At 39.5% G+C, this 20,712-nt stretch overlaps 1 protein-coding gene across 3 annotated transcripts in view; it reads left to right on the top strand.

Moving 5' to 3' along the window:
• Positions 1–15,815, top strand: part of kcnh6a (potassium voltage-gated channel, subfamily H (eag-related), member 6a) — an 89,609-nt gene extending 73,794 nt beyond the window's left edge. For all 3 annotated transcript variants that reach the window (XM_017697493.2, XM_017697495.2, XM_017697494.2), the window contains 8 exons: positions 1,636–1,835; positions 2,553–2,805; positions 5,694–5,887; positions 7,738–7,834; positions 8,032–8,313; positions 10,923–11,094; positions 11,320–11,533; positions 12,749–15,815. In XM_017697493.2, coding sequence (XP_017552982.2) covers positions 1,636–1,835; positions 2,553–2,805; positions 5,694–5,887; positions 7,738–7,834; positions 8,032–8,313; positions 10,923–11,094; positions 11,320–11,533; positions 12,749–13,072 — 1,736 coding nt within the window. In that variant the 3' untranslated portion in view covers positions 13,073–15,815. The remainder of the gene's footprint in view (positions 1–1,635; positions 1,836–2,552; positions 2,806–5,693; positions 5,888–7,737; positions 7,835–8,031; positions 8,314–10,922; positions 11,095–11,319; positions 11,534–12,748) is intronic.
• The last annotated feature ends 4,897 nt before the right edge of the window (positions 15,816–20,712 follow it).

Raw genomic sequence — 20,712 nt, 5'->3', positions numbered from 1 at the left:
CTTTACTCTGGGTTTCAAACCTGAATGTGCAAACACTGAGCGTAGTGTCTTTTCCCTTGTGTGGTGTTGGGGTCTGTGGGACCCATGTTCAGTGTTTACCAAAAGAAAAAAGGATGTGATTTATTATTATTGCAACCTCAGATTCCTTGGCTTTTGCTTATTTTTCTGTGAAGACCATATAAAAGAACACATTTTCAGTGCCTTCACAGTGTTCACTCCCTACGCATTTGTATTACATATGGTGTTAAGGTGAACCCGCAGCGAATAAAGTGTAGAGGTGCTGTGTCCCTTCACTCCTCCTACATGGCCTGGTATTAGTGTGTGTGTGTCTGGGTGTGCATGTGTTTGTATATATGTGTGTGTGTGTGTGTGTGTGGGTGTGGGTGGTGTAGTAACACCAACAACTGGGCTACTCAGAATCACGTCTTTTAGGAAAACTCCCCACCTTTCTCAACTAAAAGCTTCACCGGCTTTTCAAAGTTCGAGCAGAGGCCGTCAAAACAGAATTAGGTTGTCAACAAGTTTTACAACTTAAAAGGATGAAACTTGGGAACATGGACACAGTCGGAGACCCACGTTGGGCGCCATAAAAATTTTGGGGTCTAAGCAGTATTAATGTTATTATTGCTAAAAAAACCATTAGATGAGGTTGTGGAGTAACCTGGATTTATTCAAAGTCTACAGACCAGGGCAAGAGAGAGAAATGCTCGCACCAAGGATGCTTTGTTAAAATTGAGTTTATTGGCTAAATATCAAAATACCTTGGCCTACATTCAGTGATAGACAAAAGAAAACAAAACCCAACCAAAAGAATACAAGTTAAAAGGACAACATAACTCGCGGTAGAGTGGTTCACACTATACTGATATGAGGCACTATGGTTCTCGGGAAGACATGGGAAACTTAAACTTGAAAAAGTCTCTATAGAGAATTAACCTAAGTCTGGACAGGAGTAACTATATATGGCTGAGTTAGATGTACCTATTAAACATTCTCTTATTAAACAAATTGGTGTCAGAGCCTCGACTACAAATTGATGGAGTTTTCCTAAAAGACATGATTCTGGGTTTTTTAAAAAAAATCAATAATGTGGTGGGTTCACCAGGCCACTGAGTAGCAAACACATCAACACCACACAAGGGTAAAAATGTCACAGGAAGGTATTGCATGAATTGATAATGAATATGTGGCCTGAGGCCTGAGGTATTGTTTTAAAATAGCTATACATTCAGGGTGCTGTAAGCCAAAGGAAGCATATTAATTCAGATTCCAGCATCAGGAAAAAGGCAGAAAACATATTTAACAGAAAACAGAAGCCTCAACAATTAAATATTATATCAAAATTCCATTATTTATGTGTGGCCTTTACTGCAGCTTGCGTTCTTTTCAGGAGTCTTACTTTCAGTTTCAACTTCACTCTAAGAAGTTGGTTGCATTTTCTTCTTCTCAGTAATTGAGTATTAGCTTCCATTACTTGTTAGTTATTACCTATTAGTTTTTTCCTCCACTCCAAAAGAAAAACAGAAAGCAAACTTCGGACAACATTCATGTTTTGGCTTCTGGGACTGGAACTGTGAATGATTGACTCACAGTGGAACCTCGCTGTATCATTTTTTATTTCTCTTTCTTTCCCAGCCCTAATGTATGCCAGTATCTTTGGGAATGTGTCTGCTATAATCCAGCGCTTGTACTCCGGCACTGCACGCTATCACACACAGATGCTGAGGGTAAAGGAGTTCATCCGCTTCCACCAGATCCCTGGAGGCCTGCGCCAGAGGCTGGAGGAGTATTTCCAGCATGCCTGGTCCTACACCAATGGCATTGACATGAACGCTGTGAGTTTCACACCGTTCCTTTGTGCTATGCATTCCAAGACGCTCCAACTCATATTAGAGCATACCAGTGAATCTTATTGTGCAAGCAATAAGGTAATGAGGACAAAGGTACAGACAAAATTCTGGCTTCAGTGTGACATTACAGTTTTCAGTTATGCAGCATACTGTTTTTATAAATCTCAGCACACTTTTGCAGTAATTTACTGTACCATACAGTAAAAAACAGCAAAATATTAACCGTTTGCAGTTCATCTGGAGAGTACTGTGATGTAGCCGTATTCTGCTGTACACTTACTGAAATACAGGATCTCCAGTATTTTTACACAACTTTAAAAGTAAAGCAACAAGTAGACAGTCATTTACAATGGAAAAAATGGTACCTTGAATTTACCTAACTAAAAAAGGTGGTTGCAGACGAAATATATGACATCAACACTCTTGCTTTATTTATATTTGCTTGTTTTGGCAACACCCGTTACAAATAAGTCTTTAAAACACAGAACTTGGATCATCAGAATAAAAATTTATTCAGTTTAATTCATCTTTGTAATTGATTTTTAAAGCCTTGTTTAATTTAGTTTTTTATTTTTCTATTTTATTAATTTGCATTTTATTTTATTTTACCTCTGAATTGATGTCATTAATTATGTCTCTTATCTCCTTCCTTACTGTCTGTTTTCCTGTCCATCTCTCTCTTACTCTCTTCTTCCTGTCCAGGTATTGAAGGGTTTTCCTGAGTGTCTGCAGGCTGATATCTGTCTGCATCTGAATCGGAATCTGCTGCAGAACTGTAAGGCTTTCCGTGGGGCCAGTAAAGGTTGTTTACGAGCTCTGGCCATGCGCTTTAAAACCACCCACGCCCCACCAGGCGACACCCTAGTGCACAGCGGGGACGTGCTCACCGCCCTCTATTTCATCTCCCGCGGTTCTATTGAGATCCTCAGAGAGGATGTGGTGGTCGCCATTTTAGGTAAAAGTGGTTTCCCATATCAGTTTTATGAACTGTAGTTGTGAGGCCTGTCTTAAAAAATGTAAATCTTGAAGCAACACTAGGTAATTACAGACCTACTTTAAATGTACCCTTTTCTGGAAAAAATAATTGAGAAAATCATCTCCAAACAACCTGTTGGCTTTCTGTCCTTAAATAGTTGTCTAGACAAATTTCAGTCAGGATTCTGACTTGATCATCGTACTCAGAGGGCACTTATCAGGGTTTATAATGACATTCGTTTAAATACAGACTCTGGAAAAACATCTGTTCTATTGCTTCTCGATCTCAGTGCTGCCATTGACCATAAAATTCTCATAGATATACTTGAGAGCTGGGTTAGACACTCAAGAACTGTTCTAAAGTCGTTCCATTCATACCTGCAAGGAAGAGTCTACTCTGTCAAAAATAAGGATCCTGTAAGTGTGCCAGTGTCTTGCAGTGTCCTCGAGGGTTCAGTCCTTGGGCCACTTTTATTTAAATTATTCATGCTGCCTCTTGGCCAAATACTACAAGCCTATGGGATATTTTACCACAGCTATGCAGATCCACTTGACTTGGTCCCGTTGGCTCAGTCTATAAGTGTCTTCAGCGTATTACTAAATGGATGGGACAAAAAACGTTCTGCAGTTGAATAAAGATAAAACAGATTGTTTTATTCAGGAATAGCAATGAGAGGCACAAACTAGCTGCCTAGATTCATGAGCCCTAAAATCTAAAGGGCTAGTATGTCACTCTGGTGTACTAATAGACTCTGATCTTAGGTTTAGTAGTCATGTGAGAGCAGTTACAACACTTTAAGGCACTGTTACAGGGCTATAAATGATAAACAAATTTGGACCAGTTGGCAGCTCAGTTTGAAACATTGTTAGCTCTACTGCACTTCTCTCCTGTAACAGCACCTTATTATCCTATTTAAATTTTTAATTAGTTTTTTAATTTTTTTGTTTAATTTCTTCTCTTGTAAATCTGTTTTTGTAGACATGTTTTAATCATTTTTTTTATTTCTATGCTTCTACATCTTTTTAAATATTAATTTTAATTAATTTAAATTAATTTAATTTGAATTGTCTTTGTATTTGCTCATTTAAAAAGCACTGTGAATGATGGCAGTACATGAAAGGTGCTGTATAAACGAACTTGCCTTGCCTTAGATAAAGATATATCTAAAAAGGTTTGCGCTCCCCTGGTCAAATGAGGTGTTTTGTTGACTTTCTAAATAGGAAGTTAACACAATCTCTACAGAGAACACACTTCTGCACATTTTAATGCACATTTGCTGCGTATTTGCTGAATTTAACATACTGTGGGAAACATAAAATGAGGCCTGTACAGAATTTATGGCACGTTTTATATTTTAAACCCAGCAAATAGATTTTGTGTTAACATTTTGCTGATAACTGTGTGCAGTTATTTATTTTTCAATTACTTATTAAAGCGGTGCAGTGAATTAAAGATTTCCTTACTCTGTAATCGCTCAGTAGGGTCATATTGCTTGATATTGTTTAAGGAGCTCCACATGATTGAAGCCAAGGGTGTGATGATTTAGCCATGCAGTTTGCATGATGCTAATTGATGAGTATAAACTTTCAATACTTGTTAGCTATATTAGTCTCATAGTCCCAGTGCTAAACTGAAGAAGCAAATTTCAAAACATCTTAGCTGTTGGATTACATTTGAAGTAAGGAAAACTGTATAAATTAGAGCTTTTTACTGAACTGTCATTTTTTTGGATTATAATCATTATATTTTGTAATTGCGTTTGTGTACCACTTATGCTCTTTTTGTCACTCACTGGTAGCCTGGTTATCTGTGTTTGTCCTTCTGTCCATTTTCATCTGATTCTTTCTTCCCCCTCTCTCTAGTCTGCTCTGATAAGCCAGAGTGACTCTGTGTACTTGTGTCTTATTGATCATGCCATATCGATTATCTTTAGGCCAAACCATCTGATTGTTCCCGTGTGTAGATGCATCTCCACATCTAAACATCATGTAGTGCCATCTAGTGTTTACTGAGGGTGTTCTTTAGAAATACTTGTTTAAGGCTATGTTCACGTTACAAGGATGAAGTAGTGCATGTATAGTGTTTTGTCTAAATGGGACCGTTTGAGGGTTGAGTGAACACACAAGTCTGATCTTTTCAGATCGGATCTGAGTCAGTGTCACATGTGAAAACTCTCAGATTACAACGAAAGGGTTTTCTTTTTGCACCACACATCACTGTCATTATGCAGTGGAGGCAGCCTGTCAGCAACAAATTTTTTAACTTGACGCACTAGTATGTGGTGAGTTTGTTGGCCGTTTCATTGCACAGTTAAGAACTTTTAGTCAAAACTTTTATTTTAGGCTTTTTTCTGACAAGTGGAGTTTTTTATCAAGTTTCAGTTTTCGTGTTGGTTTTTAGTGTTATAGTTAATATTTTGTTCGAAACTCGGGTGCATTTGTGAATCAAATTCTCTTATTTCCTTCTGATGAATTTATCACTGCTATATTAACACAACGGAAGACTATATGCAGCTAGGTTGCTAAAATGACAGTGCTGTCTTCTGCATGTTTAAGGAAACCACTTGAAAACTGAAAACCGTATATTTTTGAAAACTTTAAAAAAAAATCTTTTATTTCAGTTACACTGCTAGCAGTGCAATGCTAGTTTTTATTTTAATAATAGTTTGCATTGATGAAAATAACCCTGGTTAAACTAATAACAGACATTGGTCACTTAAAAACACAAATAGGCAATGTGAAAGCTTTGAGAAAAAAAGTAAAATTAGCAAGAAAGCTTGTAATGTAAATTTAGTTTTGAGCCAAATGAATGTGTTTTTTTATAGTCGTCTCTTTCTGTTCTGTGCTCTTCTTCTTCTGTCTGACCAGGAAAGAACGATATCTTTGGGGAGCCTATCAGTCTGTACGCCAGGCCTGGGAAGTCGAATGCTGACGTGAGGGCCCTGACCTACTGTGACCTGCACAAGATCCTGCGGGATGACCTACTGGAGGTGCTGGACATGTACCCGGACTTCTCTGACAGTTTCTGGACCAACCTGGAGATCACCTTCAACCTCCGAGATGTAAGTCACATGCTGAGCATTCTCTTTTTTCCTTTTTTTTTTTTGTGTGTGTATTGTTGAGAGTGGGCTTTACATGTACAATAAGTATCAATGCTGTATTATGATTAATACCACATTGAATTGAGAAATACAAAATTGTTTCCCAGTATGCATCAGCTGTTATTCTTTAAAAAAAAAACTGGTTATATACAAAACTCTGTTTTTGAATGAAACTCTTCATTTATCATTAATGAAGAAAAACATGTAGTTTGATATGAACTGGTTTTCATATTTAATGAAAACAAGCGGAAGAATATCAAAAATTTCAGTCCATACTCGGTAGTGGTTGTAAGTTGGAGATATTTCATTATGTTTTTCATTTGATGACAAATTACTGTTAGGTACACTGATTTTGCAAAAAAAATCCTTTACATTTTTGCATGTTTGCAGACTTAATCCTGATGATGCACAATGTTAATCGATTGTAAATGTATTTTTATTACTGTGCCAGGTGCCCTCTCCCGGGCTCTGATGATGGCCGCAATTACATAACTGACTTTGGAAAAAATTATGTATTTATGCAATTGCATTGGAATAGCATAATAAAATGACATCAATTATTTTAGTCTTTTTAAGGCTTAATACCAGCAACCACTGGGGTTTGTTATACAATTTGCTGCAAGGGTGTAGAGTAGCCTAAACTGATATTCACACAAAACTATTGTTACTGCAGTGAAATAATTAAAGAAAAAAGTGTGGAGTAAAAGTACAAAAGTATCATCTCAAGCAATTGTGACCTACTGAGTGAGTTACAGAACTGCAGTGGAGCCTCTTAGTACATCGAGCATTTATCAGTATATATATATATACACTGATAAATGAGTGAGCCTATGAGGGAGCCTATCCCTGGAGCGGTCATTGGGTGGAAGGCAGGATGCTAATGTGTGTGTGTGTGTGTATATATATATATATATATATATATATATATATATATATGTGTGTGTGTGTGTGTGTGTGTGTGTGTGTGTGTGTGTGTGTGTGTATTAGTTTATTAGGCTAAAATAAAATGACATCTCAAAAGTCAGCTGGGTGACCTCTCACAAAGCAACACCAACATATACAATATACTGAAATTAAACACAACTAATGGAATTAAGAAATAATTAATGACCAAAATATAATTAAGTTCAAAGCAGGTTATCTTACAGATGTTTAGACGCGCCTGTCTTATTATATGTTTGTTGATTCCCTAAGTGAAAAGAAGTGAATACGTCCTTTACAGAGAACACACAGTTTAATGCACAAATACTGTGTATTTACTGAATTTAACACATTATGGAAAAAATAAAGGATAAAAAGTGACCTGTCCAATATGCTAAACTCAGCAAATAAATCTGTGCGCAAAGCTTTGCAGAAAAGTTTGTTCGCTACAGAGGATGTTTTGCACTTTTTGTCACTTGAAAATCAACAAAACATGTCAAACTTTTGCATTCGACTGTACTTATTGTGTTATCTACTACACATGAAATCCAATGAAAATTGACTTGAGTACATGCAACTGAGTAAATGTAAGTAGTTACTGTCCACCTTGTGTGTGTAGAAAGTAACTCAATGTTGCAGTCGTAAGAAAATCTTGTATAGCTGGCAACTTTATAGGATAAGGGGAAAAATGATCTAAAATATAAATTTCAATATTTTATTTCATTTTGGAATTTCATTCTATTGGTCTGTTCATCATGAGATGTTTACACAATGTTTAGGACAGCTGCTATTTTCAAATGATTTAAAATGATTTATGAAGGTGAGATGGTGTTGGGTCTGTGTGTTTGTAATTAGTAGTTATATGAGTTACTGAAGCTTGTGTGTATCAGGCAGACAGAATAATGCAGCCAACCCCCAGTGAGGAATCAGACTGCGGCTACCGTCGAGCCAGACGCAGGAGACACTCCCTCCGGCGAAACCGACCAGGTACATCTATGTGCATCTGTGATTGTCAGTCGCTCAAACCAGTAGATGTGCAGTGCCATGGACAGGTTATGAATAGTCAGGCATGGAATCATTAAGTGTGCAAAACATGGATGCAGATATACATTAAGTGTGTTTTATTGGCTTCCATGCATGGTCTGCTTATGGATGTTTGATCTCTGCTCATTTGCTCTGTTCAGACGGGATGGATAGGGAAGACTCATATCCAGACCAGTCATGCGCCTCCATGGGGAACCACAGGGGGGCGCTGTCTCACTCTCAGTGGGATGAGTTGTGCAGCAGTGCCAGCGCTGGCTCCTTGTCAAGCGAAGATGAGGTCAAACCCCCAGGGCCCGGCCGGGGAGACATGTACCCTCCAGAAGTGCGGGACTACCCACCAACAGTGGTCAGCCTCCTTCCCCCCAACAACTCCCCAGCAGGCATGGGGGCACCCTTGGAGCGGGGAGCACATCCCTACACAGGTACAGAAAGAAAGAAGTCACAGAAAATCTGTTGAAGGAACAGTCAAGCAAAAAAAATTCATACAATATTCAACCCACCCCAAATGCAGCCAGTCAGCTAAGACAAATTCTTGTGCCTGTGCTAATGTAGCTAAAAAGTGATGGAATATAGGACCAAGCTTAAATAGTTAATTGAATGGAGAAATGGTTATTCAGATTGATGGAGAATATGTTTTATTTGGTTCTGCATAGAACTTTCTGAAAATAGTTATGTACAGCACCACAATTTGGTCTTCTATTGTTACAGTCTTTTTCAACAGTTTACGTGAGATGCTAAGCCCCAGTGCAAAACCAAAGAAGCAAACGTGTCAGAAAATGTTATACTTCTGGGGAACGTTTACCAAACTGTTGCTTTAATATACAAGGTGATATAAAAAGATTCATCCAATTTCAAAATTATTTATTTCACTTGTAAATCATTGCAGAACAATACAGAAAATTGTAAAACTCCAATTCCAATGAAGTTGGGACGTTGTGTAAAACATAAAAACAGAATACGATGATTTGCAAATCCTTTTCAACCTATATTCAATTGAATACACTACAAAGACAAGAAATTTAATGTTCAAACGGATAAACTTTATCGTTACCTTTTGTAAATATTCCCTCATTTTGAATTTGATGCCTGCAAAGTGTTCCAAAGAAGTTGGGACAAGGGCAACAAAAGACTGGGAAAGTTGAGGAATGCTCAGAAAACACCTGTTTGGAACATTCCACAGATTACCTGGAAACAGGTGAGTGTCATGATTGAGTATAAACGGAGCGTCCCTGAAAGGCTCAGTTGTTCACAAGTAAGGTTTACCACTTTGTGAACAACTGCGTGAGCAAATAGTCCAACAGTTTAATTGCAAGGAATTTGGGGGTTTCATCATCTACAGTCCATAATATCATCAAAAGATTCAGAGAATCTGGAGAAATCTCTGCAAGTAAGCAGCAAGGCAGAAAACCAACATTGAATGCCCGTGACCTTCGATCCCTCAGGTGGCACTGCGTTAAAAACCGACATCATTCTGTAACGGATATTACCACATGGGCTCAGGAACACTTCAGAAAACCATTGTCAGTGAACACAGTTCGTCACTCCATCTACAAGTGCAAGTTAAAACTCTGCCATGCAAAGCGAAAACCATATAGCAACAACACTCAGAAACACCGCCGTCTTCTCTGGGCCCGAGCTCATCTGAGATGGACCGACGCAAAGTAGATAAGTGTCCTGTGGTCTGACGAGTCCACATTTCAAATTGTTTTTGGAAATCATGGACGTCGTGTCCTCCGGGCCAAAGAGGAAAAGGACTGTCTGGATTGTTATCAGCGCAAAGTTCAAAAGCCAGCATCTCTGATGGTGTGGGGGTGTGTTAGTGCCCATGGCATGGGTAACTTGCACAACTATGAAGGCACCATTATTGCTGAAAGGTACATACAGGTTTTGGAGCAACACATGCTGCCATCCAAGCAACGTCTTTTTCAGGGACATCCCTGCTTATTTCAGCAAGACAATGCCAAGACACATTCTGCACGTGTTACAACAGCGTGGCTTCATAGTAAAAGAGTGCAGGTACTAGACTGGCCTGCCTGCAGTCCAGACCTGTCTCCCATTGAAAATGTGTGGCGCATTATGAAAAATATGACAACGGAGACCCCGGACCGTTGAGCAACTGAAGTTGTACATCAAGCAAGAATGGGAAAGAATTCCACCTACAAAGCTTCAACAATTAGTGTCCTCAGTTCCCAAACTCTTATTGAGTGTTGTTAAAAGGAAAGGTGATGTAACACAGTGGTAAACATGCCCCTGTCCCAACTTCTTTGGAACATGTTGCAGGCATCAAATTCAAAATGGGTGAATATTTACAAAAAACAATAAAGTTTATCCGTTTGAACATTAAATATCTTTTCTTTGTAGTGTATTCAATTGAATATAGGTTGAAAAGGATTTGCAAATCATCATATTCTGTTTTCATTTATGTTTTACACAACGTCCCAACTTCATTGGAATTGGGGTTGTAAATTGTTGAAGTGAGCATAAAGTTTATTATGTAATAAGTGCTCAATATGAACCTCCTCCAGCAGTATGGACAACATCCATGCCATAGTCGAATTCATCCCATACTTGATTGAACGTGTCAGGTGTCGATGCACTCACAGCTCTTTTAATGCGATTTCGGAGATCATCCAGAGTTGTGGAACCAACGACGAAGACTCTGAGCTGCTAGAGGTTCACTGATGGCAAAAATCATGTTGCCCAGTTATGACGGATTCAGTCTTATTGAAGTGGAGAACGCAGAACACTTTCTGCTCAGGGATCGCATCTCCTCGCAGATTGAAGAGAGCCATCTTCTGCAAACTGTCACAAACTCTATGACGCCCTCTTTCAATTGGTATGTGATTGGTTACTAGGCGCATCACGGTTGTAAAAATATGGTGCTTTGAAATTGGATGAATCTTTTTGAATCACCCTTTGTATGTGTAGGTGATTTAATTAACTAACTAAACTATAAAATAAATTAAAAATTGTTTTCCATTTTTTCACTTTTCATATGTACCGCTCTCTCCTCTACATCTTCGTCACATAGGTTCTCTGAATGTATATGGTTACTGGCCCGAGCGCAGGCCGAGTCAGTTTTCGGAGAGTCCGAGGCGCTCGTCGTCGGCACGAATCTGCCACCACCACCGCAGTGTGTGTTTGGAGGAGAGACCAAGTGAACTGCAGGCACGCCTCGAGCTCCTCCAGTCTCAGCTAAACAGGTCAGAACTCAGAACACAGCACACTGAAGGGACTCCTTAAAAGGGGGCTTGTATGGGGGTCTACACTTTAATTCCTCACTTCTCGCTCACTCCTTAGAACTCCAGAACTTACATATTAGTTTATAGTAGTTATTGAATCATTTACAGCAGTTACTGAATAGTTTATAGCAGTCACAATCAGAGTAGTTAATGTCTTTCTTTTTCTCTATTTTTCTCTCTCTGTAGGTTGGAGACACGGATGACGGCTGACATTAATGTGATTCTGCAGCTGCTCCAGAGGCAGATGGCTCCAGTGCCCCCAGCCTACAGTGCAGTGTCTACGCCTGCCCATCCACTTCCACCATCCAGCCTTTACAGGACAGGGGGACCAGTCCTCCACAGCCCTGCGCCAATCCCACCTACTGTAAAGATCAACGACAGCCTCCACTCATCTACCAAAGTGAGTGTGTTGCACACTCAAATCACACTCCCATAGTGCAAACACATCTGGCCAGGTCACCTAGAAATGCTGGGTGTTTCCTGAAGGATAAACAGCTTAGAAAATGTGTGTGTGTGTGTGATCTGAATTGCTCTGTGAATGAGCTCATTCACTTGGAAATCACAGTGCATTCAACAGGGAAGCCTTATGGAAACCTTGGGCATTTTTTATACTGTGATAGAAAACACAGTAGCACACAGCTCTGATTTTGCATGCTGATGCGTTTCACTTTGGCCAACGTGAACATACCCATGCCATAATTCCTCTAGTGGCAGATTTAGAGTTAAGCAAATTCTAAGAATGGTTTGCCGACAGTTTGACACTCTGTTTAATAGGGTTATGCAATCAGGAGTCAGGAAGGAAGCTGTGCTGGACTTAAACTGCAATATTTTAACAGCTTATTCATTTTTATATGGCACATTGTTTTGTGAAGCACCACATTACTTAATATAGGATCATTAACACTTAACATTTGCTGTACATCTGCTACACAGATTTATATAACAGAACCTCCTCTAGTTAAACACTGTAGATGTACTTACATAATGTACAGAATTGATAGTTTTTCTGTTATGACTTTAATTCATTCATTAATTGGGAAATTAAATGCTTTGGGAAACAAAAACATGCAGATGTTAGTCAGTTGATAATGTTTAATTCAACAAATTGAAAGTATTATATTATAATATTACTCTGGTATTACTCTTCCTTTATAAAACATAAAACATCTTATTCATATTTTTTTAAAATGCCACAGCAACAGATTTTTTGATACAGTAAAGGAAACAAACAAATCTTCCAGGGCAACCCAAGATGGTTTTCTGGATTTCTTTTCTAGTGAAATAGCAAAAAATCTGTATGGTCAATAATGTAAGTGAAATTTGATATTATAGATTACAGTCATCAACTGTGTCAAATGAGGAGACACAAAGCAGTTCATCACAAGTAAAACGGCAGTATTCAGGTCTAACCAGCGTTTTAGATTGTATGTATTGTTCAGTTTTTTCCATTGTAATTATATGACTCCACATTCAAATGACAATGGAGTTTTAAAAAACTTCAGTGATCTAAAACTGAGCAGTTTAGATCAACAATTTCAAACTGCAGTTCATCCCTTCAGCCAGTGCGCTACACTGATATTAACTGATATACCGTACCTCTGTTCTTGTCTCACAGAGCCCTGACTCCGACAACGTCAACCACAAGTCCCGTGAGTCTCTGTCTAGTGGCATCCACCTGACCGTAGCCTCAGATGACACCATGTCCATGTCCCCAGAAACAGAGACTGAACCGGTGGCCCCTAGGTCTCTGAGTGTCCCTCCACACCTCCAGACCCAAACACAAGCCAAAGCTCAGGCTAAGGCCCATGCACCTGGGCCGCTGTGTGGCAGCCTGCGCTTCCCATCACTCCCTGAACACCTGGAAAACCCCAGCACCTCGCAGGATGCAGCAGCGGAGATCCAGAGGCACCTGTCTGACCCCATCCTTCCAGGCAGCTAGAGCCCACAGTGAGCTGTGGTCTGTTCTCTTTCCCCTTTCATGGGCCCTCCACACCTGGGACTTTCGTGGGGACCTATGTCACACTCTACATCAGCCTGGTGCTGGTCACAGGACAGTTCGCACTCCTCTACTTGCACCTTCTTCTCTTTTGTTCCACATCATCTGCAGAGGTTTAAATGAATCGTAAGCTGCTACTGATGGACCTGGGCAAGTTCATGTCGAGCACAAACGCACATAGACCTGCTCAAATACTCATGCAAGCGTAACCGGCATGTTTGCTTCTCGAATTGCACTTAGAACAAAGCACAAATCAAACACTGAACAAAACTTGGCTCTCCAAAACAAAGCCGTTGCAGAAGGTCTTATTTATTAGTGCAAAACATTCCTCTGTAGATCCAAGCAGGCACATAGCTATTTAGGTCGACCGGTTGACGAAATGCAGTTGTTTTCTTTGTAATCCCCCTGTAGGGTTCTGCTTGTCATTCTCAGTCAAATAGTTTGATCAGTTGTGATTTAACAAATGGCTTTAATCACTGCCATCTGTGAAGTCGCAGCAATAATAATTCAACATGGTTGTGGACTGTCCCATATTTTGATAGAGTTGCACATTTAGGAGTGAATAGCATTTACTTTTCTAAATATAAATTTCAACAATGCAGCAAAAGCATACATTTAAAGTGGATTATAAATTTAGGAGGGAATAGTGTTCCCTTTTTTCTAAATGAAGACGGATTATGTTTCTATTTCACATACTGACTACACACAATTTACTTTTTTAAATGAAAACTTCTCACCAGATCTGCTGAAACACAGAACCTCCTCAAGAGAGCAAGTGTCAGCAACAAGACAGAGCTGACCTTTGCTGGCAGATCTCCAGAAATGTCTGTCCAAGACTGTAAAAGTGAGGAAGAGCCAGAGTCCGGCTGCCTCCTGCACCAGGGAGCGTGGAGTTAAACCTGTGCATTTTTACTGTACGTTCTTCAAATGCTTTGAGGAATTTTGTGCCATATCTCTCCTCAATGAAGAGAGAGGAGGAGATCTGCTGATGAAATGAACCGTTCCTCACTTTTCCCTTCACAGTTTTTCCAGTAGCATCACTGTTTGGAAAGCCTTTTGAAAGCTTTACTTCAGAAAGGAGCGCAGGACAATATTGCAGCGTTCACATTTTTTATAAAATCTGCATGAAGCATGATGTGTCACGAGGCACAGCTTCACGGTTATCAAAATGATGAGATTTTGCTTTTGCAAAACAATATCTGGCTACAGTAGACCCTTTGCTCCTGCTTCTCTGGATTGTTGAGCTTTTTGGAATCGTTTCTGAAAAGCAGCACCTTCACTGAGCGAAGGCCATTTGCTTTCCCCTCTGAATCTAACTGGGTTGTGTTGGACCTGTCAAAGTTATTCTCACCAGAAATTGCTATTATAAGAAAATATCTTGGGCATTTTCTAACTGTATTTCATGTTATATGGCTGTTGTTCAGCTACAGAAATGTGTTTTCAATGTATAGAATTTTTAATTTTTCAATAATGATATATTTTCATGGATGATGAATTGCTCGGTTCACATCTGAAGTGGTCACATCAGGTGACCCAGCGACATTCTTTAGATGTGATGGACACAAAGAGAAAAGCTGTCTGATTGAGTGGATCATGTGATTTCAAAGTGAGGAATTGTACACTGTGGGATGCCCTGACACACCAAACCGTCTACCATCAGACACCATTAGGCCGAATGGCTGATCATCACACATTGTTTTTGTGTTGCGTCCTGAGAGAGAGCAAGTTCAAAAATTCAGCTTAGGGAGTAGTCACTACAGTGTCTAGCCACCACAGAACCACACTCAGCTAATGGGTTGTCATATGGCGCCAAGACCAAATAGGAATGATGTGAGTTTAAATGTAAACATTTAAGCAGTCAAATATGTTCAGTGATACAGAACAAACCCTTAGTGCAGCTGCTGAATCAACCCATGTTTTAGCCAAAAACATTAGAACATATTATGATTAGCCACTCCTTTTTACCATCATTAACATGGGTAATTCAGAATAAGCTAAAACTAGGCTAGTACTTGGATTAAACAGTGTGTCTCCTATTACATGTGTGCATATACAGCTAGAAGAGGGGAAAACAATTGCAGCCACACTAAGGCCCAATCCCTTTTCCCTACCCCATGTTTTAGAGTGTCATCTTGCCCCTTATAACTGAGTTACAAGGGGTAGTGGATAAGATCTATTTTATTTGAGGTTGAAACGGCCAGTACTTAGTAATGTGTACACTGTCCCTTTAAGAGCCCTTAAGCTAAGAGCACAGGCATGTGTGTGTAGCTGCTCTGTATGCGACCCTGCCAGTCCGCGGTGATAGGAGAGAAGGGTTAAATTCAGCTCCTCACTTCTGGGCTTTAGTTACATTTAGGGCAACATATGCTTTCAAAGAGGGGGGACAGTTTGTATGGACAGTGATGTAGGACTGAGGAACAGGAAGGAGATGGGGAGGTGGTGGGGATTGCAAACCCTTCGCAGGAACCGAAGATGAGGAGATATATGTATATATGTGTGTGTGTGTGTGTGTGTGTGTGTGTGTGTGTGTGTGTGTGTGTGCAATTCCAATGAAGTTGGGACGTTGTGTAAAACATAAATAAAAGCAGAATACAATGATTTACAACCTGTATGGTTGTAAACCTATATGATCCTTTTCAACCTATATTCAATTGAATACACTACAAAGACAAGAAATTTAATCTTCAAACGGATAAACTTTATTGTTTTTTGCAAATATTCACTCATTTTGAATTTGATGCCTGCAACACGTTCCAAAGAAGTTGGGACAGGGGCAACAAAAGACTGGGAAAGTTGACGAATGCTCAAAAAACACCTGTTTGGAACATTCCACAGGTGAACAGGTGAGTGTCATGATTGGGTATAAAGGGAGCATCCCTGAAAGACTCAGTCATTCACAAGCAAGGATGGGGCGAGGTTCACCACTTTGTGAACAACTGCATGAGCAAATAGTCCAACAGTTTAAGAACAACATTTCTCAACGTGCAATTGCAAGGAATTTAGGGATTTCATCATTTACAGTCCATAATATCATCAAAAGATTCAGAGAATCTGGAGAAATCTCTGCAAATAAGCGACAAGGCAGAAAACCAACATTGAATGTCCGTGACCTTCGATCCCTCATGCAGCACTGCATTAAAAACCGACATCATTCTGTAACGGATATTACCACATGGGCTCAGGAACACTTCAACTTCAGAAAACCATTGTCAGTGAACACAGTTCGTCGCTCCGTCTGCAAGTGCAAGTTAAAACTCTGTCATGCAAAGTGGAGCCATATATCAACAACACCCAGAAACGCCACCGGCTTCTCTGGGCCCGAGCTCATCTGAGATGGACTGACGCAAAGTGGAAAAGTGTCCTGTGGTCTGACGAGTCCACATTTCAAATTGTTTTTGGAAATCATGGACGTCGTGTCCTCTGGGCCAAAGAGGAAAAGGACTGTCTGGATTGTTATCAGCGCAAAGTTCAAAAGCCAGCATCTCTGATGGTGTGGGGGTGTGTTAGTGCCCATGGCATGGGTAACTTGCACATCTGTGAAGGCACCATTAATGCTGAAAGGTACATACAGGTTTTGGAGCAACACATGCTGCCATCCAAGCAACGTCTTTTACAGGGATGTCCTGCTTATTTCAGCAAGACAATGCCAAGCCACATTCTGCACATGTTACAACAGCGTGGCTTTGTAGTAAAAGAGTGCAGATACTAGACTGGCCTGCCTGCAGTCCAGACCTGTCTCCCATTGAAAATGTGTGGCGCATTGTGAAGCACAAAATATGACAACTGAGACCCCGGACTGTTGAGCAACTGAAGTTGTACATCAAGAAAGAATGGGAAAGAATTCCACCAACAAAGCTTCAACGATTAGTGTCCTCAGTTCCCAAACTCTTATTGAGTGTTGTTAAAAGGAAAGGTGATGTAACACAGTGGTAAACATGCCCCTGTCCCAACTTCTTTGGAACATGTTGCAGGCATCAAATTCAAAATGAGTGAATATTTGCAAAAAACAATAAAGTTTATCTGTTTGAACATTAAATATCTTGTCTTTGTAGTGTATTCAATTGAATATAGGTTGAAAAGGATTTGCAAATCATCATATTCTGTTTTTATTTATGTTTTACACAACGTCCCAACTTCATTGGAATTGGGGTTGTGTGTGTGTGTATATGTGTGTGTATATGTGTGTGTGTGTGTGTGTGTGTATATATATATATATATATATATATATATATATATTTGTGTGTGTGTGTGTGTGTGGTATTAGATTGGAAGAATGATGGGTTTCAGGCATGCTTCACCCTGCAAACCTCAGTTATAACTACATTATTATTCTTGTAGGCGTCATCTACATCATTTAGAAAGTAGACTACTGCCACCTCCTGCAGTGGAATGTTGTTTCCTTTCACGTAGGCACAGAAGTATGTGTGTCTTGGCTGTCAGCTTCAGTCTCCATGGTGGGTCTGAGTAAATTTTACAGAAGACGGGAGGCGATGACGATCAGTTGGTCTTGGCCGACACCAGTTCTTTGATGTAGGCTTGGTGTGTCAGGGCTCTAAATGTAGTTTCTTCCAGAGAAAGGCCTCTTCTCTGCTTGGCATGCTGAAGCATATGTGCAAGTGATAGTGGGATGCGTCAGACGTTCTACACATCACGAGAGGTTTGTGTGTTCGAAAAACTTTCACTGTTTCTGAAATGTGATATGTGTTTGTGTGTGTATGAGTGTGTTCCTGCATTCTCTGGAAAAATGGACTGTTTCTGTGAGTCATCTTAGATCTGTGCGTACTGCTCATGCTCATGTGAAGGAGGTGAATGTATGTGTAATTCAACTGAAAACCTACTTGGACTGTTAAGGTTTCCAAAAGCACAAAAGAACTATTACTGTTTTTTTTAGATTAAAGATTATTTATAACACATAGTACAGAACATGCTGACACTGTATGTTTGTATGTGTGATCATTTTCTGAATGGACAAAGTTGTTGCTTTTTTAGGACTCTACTGTCCAAATTTACTGATTTTAAGGGTAAAAATATGTTTATATATTCATGCTGTAACTACAGTTAAGACATTTATCTATTATTACATTTATGTGTTTGGTAGGCACTCATATCCAGAGTGAAGGTGAATGAGGTTTAGGAGTCTAGCCCAAGGACTTTTATTGGTGTAATGTGATGTTCTTCTTGCTCAGGTGGGGAACTGAACCCCACTATCTGCCAGTGGAGGTGTGTTACCCACTACGTTATACCAACAATTATATAAAACACTACTTTATCTGAGTAATTATATGGTTACACTGTGATTTGATGTGAAATGTTCCATTCTAGAATCAACTGTTTACAGTGGTGGTTATAGGAACCAGACATCTGAAGTGTGTAATGTCTTTAAAAGATATGAAATCAAATTGATATGAATATACTTACTGAAGACATTGTTTTATTGTAAGCTTTTGTCCTAAAATGTGTTTATTTTTTTTAACGCATTCAAGGTGAAAGGTGTTTTTAGGCAAAATAATTTCAGATTCTTTCACCATCATCAATGTTACAAACTCAGAAGACACAATGTCGGTTCACTGGTCACTTGGATAGGAACAAGAAATGCAGAAAATGGTTCCTGTCACCACTACTGTAAAGAAATCAGTCAGCATGTTTCTCTACAGTGAACCGTTTCACACCAGTCTGACCATCATCGCAAACAAATTGAAGAATTGGTGGCATTTCTCTTCGTGTTTGAAACACTTAGTTTTCAGGTATGAATTGACCTAAACAGTCAGTTTGCTCCATGAGGAAGCAGGAATGTTTCTGAGGCTTGTCAGATGTCAAAGTATCAGCAACCACTTTATGGAAGAACAATGCAAGTTTATTAATAGAAAAAACATTGCGGTCGGGCACACACATGTAATCACATATGCAGTCTTTCAGAGAGGACCAGATGAGCTTGCGAGAGCCTCCATGGTCACGTTCAGCTGGGTCCTGAAACACTGAACTATTACAATGTACTTGTAACCACAGCCAAACATTTTCATGGACAGCCAAGCAACCTGTAGCAAATTTCTTCTGGAAAGAAAAGTCACAACATGAAAGGTTTGCCCTAGCTTATTTATAATATTTATATATGTATGTACATCTCTCACGTTGAGCACAAACATGCGGTAAAAGAGAGTGAACGGCAACAAAAATAGTGAGATAAGACGGAAGAAAGTGGGAAAAAGGCAGAGCCAGAAGATCGCTCATCACTTTTACACTGAAGCGATTTCAAAAGTCATTCAAACACGAACATCAGTTTGAACTTTTAAGGGAAACACTACATGATCTTCAACATTTCTGCATAATTAAATGGTTATTATATGAACAAAGTCATTCAGAGTGGTTTGGTGTGAAATGTTTAATTCTAGAGAAACTTGACAAGTGAGTGTTTAAAGTGGCGGTGACGGGTACCAAACATCGTGTTTTAAGGCCTTTAAAAGCTCCCTCACTGAAAGCTACTTAAGAGAGATTGCTACAAACACATTTCCTGATGCCTGAGATATTGGTTTACAAGAGTTTTGAGAGGAGATCTTCATGGAAAACATTTTTTAAAATCCCATTCATGGTTGTTTTTGCATTGTAGACATCACAGCCTCTGGTTCCTGTCTCAACCACGGCACAGAAATCAGAGTTTCTCTACAATGAAACCACTTTGAATGACTTTGTTTACATCTCAGTGACTGACTTATGCAGAAATTATGTTGAAAAATGTCATTTCCCTTTTAAAAAGTGAAGTTGCCTCAAATATGAGGCAGATGCTTTGCCTAATATTTAGAGATTAAAATGACAAATAGTCATGAAAAATTGCATTTCCCTATTCTCCAAGCTCAAGTCTATTAAGCATGCTCACAGTTACTGAAGTTTCAGCTGTCAATCAAATGCAGCACATTTTATTCATTTGCACTTCAGTAGACCTGAATAACGGCAGAGGACTTGCGAAACAAAAACTTGGCATGTTTGAGATGGAAGAAGGATGAAGTTAAAGGAGCTTTTGGCATATTTCAGCAAATTTTTACTTCCAAACTTTGCTCAGATGATAAATATTGGCCACAAGCTAATAAAAAAAAAAAAAAAAAAAAAAGCATCATTCCAAGGTAATCTCAACACTGGCTGCTTTATAACTATAGTCTTTTCTACTAGAAACGTAGTACACTTACAGTGAGTAACATTGAGAGCATATTTTTGATGTTTTTTTTCTCCCACTGGTCTGGAAATGCTGCTGTGTCTGTTGCATTGACTGGTCTACACACATCGTAATTCCATCGCAATAGAAAACTGAGATAATTACACAGCAAACTGAAGAAAGGACCCCAATATGAGCCTAATACAAGAATAATAACACAGAATGAAGGACAAACAGAAATGAAATGCAGCAAAACCAAACATTCACACGCATCTATAAACAAATTCTTTCACGTGTGCACACGCAAACCCGACACCCGACACCCCCCACCCCACTGCCACCCCCCTCCTCAACCCCAGAATCTTCTCCACTACCCAAACCCTCCGGCAACCTCAAGACCTCTACAACAGCACAGAAACCAGCCGCTCCCTCCTTCCCC

This window comes from Pygocentrus nattereri, chromosome 14 (assembly GCF_015220715.1).
Source record: "Pygocentrus nattereri isolate fPygNat1 chromosome 14, fPygNat1.pri, whole genome shotgun sequence".
Taxonomy (NCBI): Eukaryota; Metazoa; Chordata; class Actinopteri; order Characiformes; family Serrasalmidae; genus Pygocentrus; species Pygocentrus nattereri.
This window is presented reverse-complemented; position numbering and strand designations above follow the sequence as displayed.